General features: G+C 40.3%; 1 protein-coding gene across 3 annotated transcripts in view; it reads right to left on the minus strand.

Moving 5' to 3' along the window:
* The window catches only part of KLHL29 (kelch like family member 29), a 395,104-nt gene that overhangs the window by 240,893 nt on the left and 141,955 nt on the right, over nt 1-12,256 (minus strand). For all 3 annotated transcript variants that reach the window (XM_042032873.1, XM_042032874.1, XM_042032872.1), the window contains exon 3: nt 4,998-5,303. In XM_042032873.1, coding sequence (XP_041888807.1) covers nt 4,998-5,258 — 261 coding nt within the window. In that variant the 5' untranslated portion in view covers nt 5,259-5,303. The remainder of the gene's footprint in view (nt 1-4,997; nt 5,304-12,256) is intronic.

Below are 12,256 nucleotides of genomic sequence, written 5' to 3' on the forward strand. Positions count from 1 at the left end.
TTTTTCCTTTACCGTAAGAATTTTCTTCCCCCCCCACTTGCTTTTTAATGCTATTTAGTTGCACTGATGCACAAAGACAGTGGTGGCTACTTCTTCACCTGCAATTCTTGCCTGACTTTCCAGAGAGGTTAACAAATATTTTATCATCACTATCTTCCCTCCCACATCATAACTGTGGCTAACCACAGTGGGATAAACTCTGGTAGCAAAAACACACAAGTCTTAAATGCTACAGGAGTACTGTGAGAACAGGAGGCCACGATCACGCCTCAGTTACACTATTTAAAGACTTAAAACTGCACAGCTATCCCTGAGCTCAACTAGAAAAAATCTTATCAAAACTGAAGACTGGTGTTTTTGTAAAATTTGTCATAGGTTTAACCTTGAGAATAACAAATCATTAAGTGTTGGGGGGCTGAAGAATCAATTTATGTTCCAAGCAAAGGGTTTTTAAAATTAAGGTTGAAAAAAAAATTAGATCTCATCTGGTGGTGCACAGATTCTGTTGATGTATCAATCTTTTCAGGCATTTAAAAATAATATAGAGATGATAAAAGTAAATGTTCTATAACCAAAAAATCTCTTGGTAATAAAATTTCAAATTACAGCCCATGACAACACTTCTAAATTGAAGCTGTGATACAGGAGCTTTGATGGAGAAAATTGTACAAGTAACTCGCAAAGTAATTCGGAAAAGCAACAAAGAATGAAGGTGCTGCTGAGATGAACAGAAAACATAGCTTGAATGGTGTGCAGCATCCTTAAATGAATTTCAGACTGTGTTGTTGCCAATATCTTAAGCAGTACTGTAGTCTTACAGGGACTTCTTTGATAGCTTCCTTTGACCAATAAATAACCTCACTGCAGGAAAAAACCCAAAACCCCACCAACGTACAGAACCAACCCTGAGCTCAATCATCATACATGGCTGAGCTCAGACTCTGACAATTGATCCAAACATAGAGTTTACTGGTAAAATTTACCCTTTCCTATCGACTACTGGTAGAGGGGTTGAGGAAGTATCTCCAGTGAATGACTCATCCCTCCAAACGGTGCTGCCTCTGGGTGCTGGTCTGTGGCCCAGCTCTTTGGGTACAGAATCAGGGTAGAAAAACCAAATTGAGTAAAAGAGCTGAAACTTTGCTCATAGTGGCACAGAATGAGCAGAAAACCCAAAAATCACTACCTCTGAGTGCCTCACTTTCCCTGTCAATATACTGGGTGTGCAGCATCAAACCATTTTTCAGAGGTTGATGAAGTTTAAATAGTTTTTCTGGTATTTTCTGGCAGCCTCCAATGAAATGGGCTATAGCAGTGCAAAGTCTCATTGTCATTTTGTTCAGCAAAAAAATAAAGCTCAGGAAAAGACAGTTTTTCTGTTTAAATAACTCAGACCAAACATCCTTAACCACTCAAAGGGGGCAGATCCACTAAGTGTGATTTGTACCAAAGCATCTGTGGTAAGAAGGTTACAGGTACGCTTTGAGAATAAATTTCAAAGGTCTGCAAAGTATAATTAGTTCTGAAGTTCTCCTACACATTAATAATTAGTAATAAAAACCTTCTAAAGTCCTCCACAGAAAGTAGTAAAAAGCTCTTCCAGAAGCATGAAAACATAGACCTTACCCAACCCGCTCACAGCTAGTCTTATATATCCTAAGCTTCCCCCTGAAGATGGTTTTATTTTTTTCTCTCCTTTCCAACACTTTTTCTATCCATATCACGTAAGTCATGGCAAAGTCTTTAATCTTACATACATTTACATAATTTTAAAGACTGTGGTTCAGCCAGATTAGGTAGACTAGTGGTCCTTAAAACAATTTATCTATGAATTCCCTGAACAATCCCATCATGCAGCAAGTCTTACAGTCCAGTTACATGTCAGAGAGAAAAGAAGTTTTTTCCTCCATTTTGAATTTGTCACTTTGGGATTCAGTTAACCTTGAGCTGAAGGAGGGAAGTATGACCAATATCTGCCAATACAGGTACCCAGAAGACAGATCTTGTCAAACAGACTTCACTTCAGTCTTTGACAAGAGTATGACTGTTTGATAGCTTGTAATTCAGGATGATGCCATGTATATGTATTTTTAATAACTACTGACTTATCACTCTGGCAAAAAAAGTGTGGAGCTGTACAGACATGGAAACGGAGGGAGGGAACAGTTTTATCCCCATGCAAGGGAATGATGAGTCTGATGCTGAAAGGATGCATATGGTTTGGGTATCTAAGTTTCAGCGCTCATATTTTCAAAGGCAAATGAAGAATGGAGGGGATGCAAGGGATACAGTTATTTGGAGGCTACTGAAACTGGTCAGCAGCAGGAAACTACAGGAACCAAGGACCAAAGGACTGAAGACAGACTAGATGATTTACAAAAAAAACCAAAGCAAACTTTTAACTGGGAGGATAACTAATAAGTAGGAACCCAAACCGAAGGGCTAGAGATGGTAGCCATCTGTGGTTTGAGATCTCCAAACCAGCTCTGGAAGATATGCTAAAGTCAAAACTGGTAACTGGCCAGAAGAAAGAGTCCCTTCTGTCCTCAGCCCGGGGCAACACTGCTGGCTGTACCCATCTCCTTTGACAATGAGACAAGGACAACCAGGTCATCAATATTCTTGCTTCATGACACCTTATCTACTGTGCTGCCTCTTGTGTGGGGCACACCCTTGGCACTGAGTTTAATGACACCCCCATCATGGTGGGGAAGGCTCAGCCTGCAGAAGGGCAGCTAAGCAATCAAATATCCCACTCCCAAAACACAACTAATAAATCCAGGTGTTAGATGTCACCTGTCCCCCATGAGCTGTTCCCCATAAACATGCTGACGAAAATGATTGCCAAGGGTAGGTAGGCTGTGATCTCTCCACAGCTCAAGGCAACTTAGCACATGCTTGGTTTGTTTTTAAAGTACTGTTATATTTTTGTTTTTAATTTTTAGGTTTTCATTTTTAAAAGAAACCAAGTGAACATGTTGTTTTTCTAACTTGTGATCTCTTCGTGATATGGACGTAATTTTTTATGCCTAGCCATTAGCTGGATTCTACCAGGGAAAAGCCTTGGCTGGTTACACTGCTGACCACAAGTCATCTGTTGTGTGTGAAGGAGAGAGACACAGTCAGGCAGGGTGAACAGGAGCGTTTATGAGCACCTGATGTTTTTTGTGACACTATTTCACATTGTTAGTTGGAAGCTTGCTAGGCACCATACCCTTACATCTCTGTTCATCCCACCTACCTACCTACCTACCTACCTACCTACCAACCTCACTTCTTCACAGTTTTTTCCTCTTTAATACATGGAAGTTTGAATTTTTAGTTAGACCTGCTTAGTTGATTCACAGCAGAAGAAGCCAGGGCAAAAACTCTATGCATTTTTACACATTTATTTTATGGGAGATTACACAGCTGATTAACAATTCTCAGAATAAAAAGTGTCTCCTGTTACCTCCATTCTTGTCTATTTATTGCTTTTGATCTATTCATGCCAAAACATTCTTACTAATGAAAATCATCAGAAAATTGTCTAATAAGGTAATTTAGAAGACAGTTCACATCTAACATATCATCAAAAGGCACTTAACTTGCTGTTCCTGCCTCCTCTCTCCCAATAAACACATGGTATACTAGCACTGATAAGCTGCAAAATGGTTTTGAACATCTGGGAAAAGGGCTGATCAGCTCCTGACAATTGTTGGACTCTAAGCAGACCCAGGAACAAAGGTCATGATAAATGAAACCACTGCTTTGGCTCCAAAATTGCCTCAATCATCTCCAGACAAAGCATGATTGAAATGCATCTATCAGTGGATAGCATCTGGAGAACTCTAAAAATGTTTTGATCAGAATCTGAGTGGCTTCTTTCAAATGAAAATAATTTTAAGATGCCATGGCAAATTTTTACAACCAATCACACTTTGGGCTAATGTTTCCTTCTGCAGCATTGACCTTGTTTTTCTACAGTGTGAGAAAAATCAATATAATAATGGTACTGCAGCAAAATTTAAGCTTGCTCTTGGCTTACTTTAAATAACTTCATTGTCTCCTTTCCCTCTGTCTACATCTGTTGTATTTGGCACTTCCAGTTATTAAAATGAAACCAAGTTGAAAGAAAATGTTAAATATCATGAAAAGAAACCCAGCAGCGCTTCTGTCTCACTTTGCCAGTGCTGTGGTCACCTTTACCATTTGCCAGGTTTTCCTGTTCCCAGCTGTCCTACCTGAATCTGCATGCAAAAAGAAACTCCAATTTTCTCTGAGAATATCAACCTGTACTTTGCAGATCTAAAAGAACTACTTTTTTTTTTAAAGGAAAACTCACCCTCTTCCCTCAATAATATATTGGAACAAAAGAGCCCAATGATTTACTAGTGACTTCCTTTCTTTGGTGTTTAACATTTTCTCACTCCTTAGAGTGCATTTTTGCACAAATGAGCAAGCCTGGTTATAGCAGTTCCACAGTTTCACTCCAACCTGCACTAAGAATGATCCTTTGAGAACCTTATAGGAAACTATCAACTAAAGAGAAGAAAAAACACTATTCAGCCAAAATTATGACCTTTAGTCACTTTCCACTCCCTCTGGATGAGAACCATATCCACTTGCTGTCAACCACAGCTCTGCCTTGGTCAACAGACAAGAAGAGAATTCCCAAAAGAAAACATTCTAAAGCCCAAACGGAGGCAGTGCTGAAAGGAAGGCAATATTTGCTCTGCCTGGGCATCTCAGAAGCACGGGGACACTCAGGCTCGGAGCAAGAAAGACCTACTCTGGGATAGGCATAACACAGAAGAGAATTAAAAAGACACAGCCTGCCCATAGAAATTAATTTTCCTACTCCTGGCTATCCCACCAACACAAGCTTTACAAAGGAACAGATGATGCTCCATCTCTAACATCCCTTCAACATGTCAACCCCATTAAAACAAAACAAAACAAAACAAAACAAAGCAAAACAAAAAACAAAACAATACCAAAACAAACGGAATTCTTACTTTGGTACTGGACGCTGGGGAGGAGTTGGCCACCAGGCTGGTGATGACATCGCTGTTGCCGGTGGTGCAGGCGGCGGTGGCCGGGGTGGGGAGGCGCGAGGGGACGATGGGCAGGGGCAGCAGCCCGGGGCGGGAGCTGCTGTTGGTGCTGGCGGCGCTGCTGCAGCTGGTGCTGCCGACGTGGTTCCCGTTGGAGCTCCAGTCCCGGCGATCCCACCCGGCACGGTAATCTCTTTCAAACCGGCTGTGGTGCCGTGACATCTCGGTGGAGGGCAGCTGCGTCTCAGAGGGAACTCGAGAGCCTGCCTGGAAGATCAAAGACAAAGAGGAGTCAGGGATGAGGTCCCAGCACAGTGACCGTACTCTGTAACCACCAGGGCAAGACCCTGTCATGCCTCCTCTGCCTTAGGAGAGCACTGTTTCTCCCCTTTTCCCAGCTAAACATCAAGAGGAAGAGAGCAGTGTCATAGTGAATATTGATCTAGAACACAAATGAGAGAGTTTAGACAAGTATAAGGACACAGTGGAGAGCCCAGTCCCACAGACCTGAAGAAACACCATCTGCCCAAACTCTTCAGCAAAGTAACAAGCAAAAGCACACAAACTGTGAAAAGCCAAGTTAGAAGAAAATCATAATTCAATGTTCTGACAACAGGAAACATTCCCAACAGCTCCATTTTGCAGTTTCCTCAGTAGCCTTCATATCCTTTCTGTAGCCTCTTTCCTGCACATAACACATGACCAAATATTCATCCTAAAGATCAAAGATAAAAAAAATCTACCTGCTAAATCTATCCATTTCTTCTCTATTTTCAGAGCCAAATACTGCTTCACACAGTCCCCTTTTCTCCTTTTTGCTGGACCTCCTCACTAGAAGCTCCTACAGGAGTATTTCTCTCTGTGACACCTCGCCACAATGAGGATGCTCTCCAGGGCAGGCCAACATGTTCTGTCTCCTCCCATGCTTCTAGCTAGACTTAAAACACTTAATACACATAGGTGATCAAATGACCAAGTTGTTCTGTGTGATCACCCTGTCCTTATCATCCCTCAGTCTTTGTTATCTACAGATTGTATCTGCCAGGTGAGGGATGTCTTAACACAATGTTGGGAGTCAAGACTCCCAACATCTAATCTTAGTTCTGATAATTGTAAGTTACATAGCCCAGAGCAGTTACTGAAGTCTTCCTGGCAAGGTCTCCTAATGTGCAGAATGGTGGCAATAGTGCTATTTTCCCAGCAGAGTTCTGAGTAAGTGAAAGTTTACAGCATTTGCAATAGAAGAAACAGTAGGAATAAATGCTAAATGTATTTATTTCCATAAATAAATAATGAGTATCTAGGTCACTGCAGCACCTGATTTATTTTATTTGCATTACATGATCCACTAAGTTCTTTGTAATAATGACATCAGGTCAGTAGAAGCAATGTTGTTTCACAAATTCTTAGGTACAAAAATGGATGGTAAGAATATCAGTTTATAAGGATTGTGGAGGAAGCCAGATCTAAACTCACCCAGAAACCTAAAGATAAGAAACTTCTTAAGAGAGATAAAACTTAGAAGCGTTATAAAACAGTGTGCCTATCAACAATGTTAGTTATTGCCCTGGTAGAAATCAAAAGGCAAACAAAACCAATCACTTCCTCAGTTAAAAATTCAATAATATAAATGTGTATTACAAAACCCCACTGAATTCCCTCCCACCATCATTATGTTCAACAAAAGACCAAACCAAGTCTCCCAAGAAGCTGCATTTTTGATGGTTACATTGTCCCTCTGCAGGAACAAGCACCTCTAGCAAGAGCCTATACTGGGGGCCACACCATACTGTTGCTGGTATTGACCACAAAATTAACATACCTCTTAACCCAACTACTTTTTTCTCTAGTAGAATGTGATGCAACATTTGACTTGATTATTTGAGGGCTGATGGTTCTGGTATTAGATTTCTCTGTCTTGTATTTTTGCGGCCATCTGATACTTTCATTCAGAAAGCTAATTCTGTATTTCCCAGAGGACCATGCGAGCTCAGGTGTACAGTGACCACAGCAAAACCCAGAGACACCAGTGCTGTGAAAGGTGCTGTAGTGAAAACAGAAATTTTTCTTTCAGTAGAGGTGAAGAAAGCAAACTTTTTCTCTAGTGAAAAGTATCTCAGAATAAATTCAGTACCTCAACAGTGTGTCTTTAAAGGTTAGAAATTCCACAGGTGTAACCCCACTTTCATTTGTTTTATAACCATTTTGCTAAGTCAGGCACAAATGGAGCCTGCAAACTGCAAGCTGCAATTTTAAAATATCCTTTATTATTCCCTGCCTTTGAAAGAGTTTCTTTTTAATCCCAACAGCCTCCACTGCCGTATGAAGCTATCTTTTGTGACTGCTTGGATGGTGGCTGTCAAATGAATGCCCTTCTCCTTCCGAGCTCGAGGATCTCCGTTAGCTGTATTAGTGTACTCCCTGACAAGGCAACCAGGGAGAACCAAATCACATCTCCCCCACCCACCCACACTCCTGAGCACATCTGACATTTAATTCAGCGGAGAGCAGCGGCACACAGGCACACAAGTCAATAGAGAGCAGTTTTTGCCACACGATCCAAGGCACCCTGCCCCCAGCAATTCTACTATCAGATGAGACTGACAGGCAATTACGTCAATAACAAGCAGGAAAAAAGCCTGTGACTAAGCCACGCATTAAGAAGTTTACTTAAAACCCAATGCCCTCCTCATGAGCACATCCACTTCTCAGTCCAGCTACTGTATTTCATGGTATTTCCAATGAAAAAAAGAAAGCTGGGGCTGAACATCAGTCTTTTTTTTTTTTTCCAATACACTGCATTAAATATACACTACTTGTTTCAACATGTCATTTTTGGCTGGGTACAAAGATACTTGACAGCAACAAGATGTGCAGAAAAACCGGAGGGGATAACTATCTAATAAATGAGTATTCAACTGCTAGTGCTTGCTATTTAAAATCAGAAAGAATAGAAGATGTTTTCATAAATAGCTGCTGGGTGAAGTAAGAAATGAGTTGGGAACAGACTAGCTAATTTTTAAATATATTTTTAGATCCAGAGTTTATGCTTTGTCTAGACTATTGTTGTTGAGGATCATAATCAAAATAATAATGCTTTCAACATATTCTGTACTCAGAAGAAAAACTTCTCCAGCAGTGTGTCCTGAGTCAAGTGTAATCATCACATTCCTCTGCACAGAACTTGACACAGGGCAGCATAAACCATCTTGAGAAACAGCAGAGACGGAGGCCAGTGGAAACCTCACACGAGCAGCAGGGACGGCAGTAGTTACTTCAGTCAGAGATCACAGAATCCCTACAGTTGAAAAAGATCTCTAAGATGATCGAGTCCAGCCATCCCCCTAACGCTGTCACTACCAGTTCCACAATAGCTGATTTTAGGCTGCAATTTTCCAGACGTGTTCTTTTGATATTTTTTTTTCCTAAGAATAAACAAAATAAAATAAAACAAAAAAACCCTTTCTGTTGGGGAGACAGAGAGAAGGAGAAACGTGAGTACCTAATACTTACAAACAGCAACATCAATAGCTACAATTAATTCATGTGCTTTTACCTTTTTAAGGGAAGTTTTCCTCTACATTGATGTGCAGGCATTTTCCCTTACCTAGCTTTAGATCCCTATAAACAGCACCGGGGAAGAGAAAGAAGATTTTTTCCCTGGTTTTTAGACACTGCCCCAGCTAAGTCTTAGCTAATTACAGATCTACCAACCTCAGTTGTGGGGTTGATTTTTTAGCTAGCGTGATGCTCCATGCTGCCACATGTAGGAGCCAGTACTAGAGCAGATAAGCTTCGAGCTATCTGAGATATGTCTACCCTACATCAGAGCCATAAAAGCACGATGCAGACACAGCCAGCGAGAGAAAGAATGTATGATTTGTGCATCTCAGACTCGTAGTCCATGAGGAGGCATACTGCACACTGTTACTGATGAAAATCCCTCTGTACACACAATTCAGCTGACATACTATCTTGTGGAGGTTGTAAAGTCAGTGAGACAGGCCTTCCCTCACCCTCTACTCAAGATGTAATCACTGGAGTAGCCGGGTGTCTTTAATCTCGACTAGAAAAGGAACGTGTTCCCGTTTGTCACAAAGAATCAAAGGATTTTATTGTGCAGCCAAAAGGAACAAAAACTCTCTTAAAGAGGAAAAAATCCCCCACCGTACTAAAGAGAGAGAAAAGAAGAGAGAGAAGCCCATAGAAGTTACTGGATGAACTGATAAATTCAAAGAGAAAAAGGAGATCAAATTGGTATTAAGGGAGGGCTGCAGAAAGGACTATAAGCTAAAGGAGAGAGATCGAGCAACCAGAGGTAAACACAAATCCCGTGACAAATCTGAAATGAGATTCAGTGATATGGCAAGGCAAAAAGTCCCCAAGACTGCATCACCGTGCATGTGCTGCAAAAAGAATGCCAGAACACAGCCCACTTTGCTTCAGACAAGGGTTATGCAGGAGCCAGGCATGGGGATTATACCTGCACCTGACCCATTCCCCCATCATTAACTTTCAGAGAAAGATGGGCTTGGGAGGGTAGATCAGGGGAGGGTAACAGACTGATCAAACAATACCAAAAACCTTCTCAGGAGTGGGACAGGATCTGTCCCAACTCTACAAAGCCAAAACATGCAATCTAGCAGGTGAGAGAGACCATAAAAAGTTACTTTAAATCAATTCCTCTCAAGGGAAAATAAAATGTGAGTGTACCCCTGCTGGAGAACATGACTTTTTCTGCAACCAGGAATTTTGGAAGTATCTCATACCAACAGTTTGCTCAACAATAATATTTGAAAAAGTTTTTCTGCAAAATGTGAGTGTATTTGGGACTCAAATGTAGGGCACTTACACAGATGAAAACATCCAGCCTCCAAATTTACCCTGAACACTTTGTCCATTTGGAAATCCTCCTACCTTCTTAGCACAAAAACACCTTCCTCCTGGTACTAATTTTTTAGCACATCTCTTATGCAAGCTCATTTGTTCCTTGTTTCCACGGCTTACACACACACACAGAGAGGAAAGGAAAAGGCCAGCGGCGTGTGAGATAGCAGCGTGCTGTCCTCAGGCTTCTTACCAGGTTCAAACAGATCATTGCTGCAGATTTATTAAACTCAAGTGGTTAACATTTCATTTTATGCTCGATACATTTAAGCACAGCCCGTCCTCCCCCAAGCCCAAAACACTCACTGTTCTGCAGAAAAAATATTTCCTATTCGTGTTCCTCTAAATGACAGTCCGGCTCGAGCCTTGGAGCAGCTTTTTCCCTGCTTTCCACGCTTATCTAGTCAAGGTCTCCTTAAAGCGCCTGTCCCCACAGATATAAATATAAGGAAAAACAGGCTTTCCGCCAGTCTGAAGCTAGAGAATCAGATTTCTTAGACTATTAGTCAACTTCATTAAGTGACTTCAAAAATAAAGGTCAAGCTTTTAATTTAAATTTTTCCTGGGTAAGCATTTGTTTCTAAATTTACCTTTTAAATAATAACATTACAGAAACACGATAGGCAAGAGAGGTTGGGAGACAGCAAAGGAAGTAGATACATGGTCATTAGGGAAATGGCAGAAAAGGAAAAAGAAAGAGCCTGAAACTTTAAAATAAGCAGCTAAATAAACTTACATGTTTTCAGACAGGATAAATGGAAGTACAGGTAAAATAGCCCATTAGAGAGCTTCAAAAGCAGTTAAGTGCATGTAATGCCTAAGTATTTTATGAGATCCACACATAAAAGAAAAAAAAGAAGAGGAAGAAGAGAGATTTGCTGGAATCAGATCTAGCATGAAGAACTGTAACTGATAAAAAGGAAGATGTGTAAGTACCTAAGCTTGAATGATTTCACATATACGCTGCAGGGGAAATGTTATGGCATGCAGTTTTATCAGAGCCTACTGACACAACAACCTCTCCCCAGGCACAGGTCTGAAGACGTAATTTATGCATATGGCACCAAAATCACGTTGAAATATATCAGTATTACCATAAATTCTGGATGTAACTCAACCATCAGGTCATACATGTACAGATCTTTAAGAAAATCAAAATAAAACAAGGTACTAGCAGTCCTGGCAGCTTCAGGGGCACCTCTTCAGCAATGTGCCAAGCAAAATGTTTTATTCGAGCTCAACATTTTTTATAACCCACAAAGACTTTCTCAGACACATATGGAATCACTGTTATAAGCCTACATGGATGTGACTAATCCATTATCACAATTTTTACCTCTTTTTTTCCCTGTTTGGGTGTCTTCAATGAAAGAACGCTGTGTTAGACAAAGGCAGAAAGAATGCAATCAAGAAATTCTGTAAAGCTGAACTACAAGCAGCTGTGTAGAAAGATACAATCCAAAAATATTTGAGGCAAGGAAACAACTTTATTATCAAGCAAGGTCTACTTTTGTAAACCCCTGATTTAGTCTTGTAAACAGTTGTAAAGCTCTTGTAAAATCCAAGACAAGGCAGAGAGACTTGAGCTGCTTTGCTACAATCAGATCTTAGAGAGAAGAAAAAAAAGGAAGAAAAAAAGCACCCAAATCCTAACCCTGTAAGTGATAAAGGAGCAGTAGATTTAAAAGATTATATAGGATTTAATTTTCCAAATATATGCTGGAGGAGGTGATGCTTTGGGACATATTAAAAAAAAAAATCTGAGCATCAACCAAATGGTGTCTTCTCAGCAGAAAGTTCACTATGCAAGAAGCAAAAATGAGACTTGCTTTGCTATCTCAAAATACTGTAGAAAAGTTTGGGCACTTTTTTATTTCTGAGTACTTCAGATGGATATGGAAATCTTCCCTTTAGGTAAGTAAAAAGATAAACTAGACTATCCAAATAAAAAAGAAAAACCCAGCCATGATGCAAGTGAAACCATACCTTACAGTTTCTTTCCTTCACAGTTGACAGAATATGACCTTCCTAAATAAGGGGTTCCTAAAAAATATCTAAATCTCTATGTGTATGTTTTATTACTAAGCTTCTAGGAAATTTATCTTCAATATGATAATTTCCTATATATAGTAATTTGCTTTTTAGATACTAATTTTTTTTACAATCTGAGCAGAGTGGGTAACACATCCTTCAATTCATGAAACATGAGCACTGGCAGGGTGAGAAAAGTTCACAAAGATTCAGAGTGGTCCCAATGCTCACACTGCTGGAACAAAAGATGAAGATGAGTCCTGTCTTGAATCCTGTTCCTTGCCAAACCTGTACACACACAA

The sequence above is a fragment of the Corvus kubaryi genome, unplaced genomic scaffold, assembly GCF_017639235.1.
Source record: "Corvus kubaryi isolate FWS band 111438036 unplaced genomic scaffold, C.kubaryi_AGA036_p1.0 37354, whole genome shotgun sequence".
In the NCBI taxonomy this organism is placed as follows: Eukaryota; Metazoa; Chordata; class Aves; order Passeriformes; family Corvidae; genus Corvus; species Corvus kubaryi.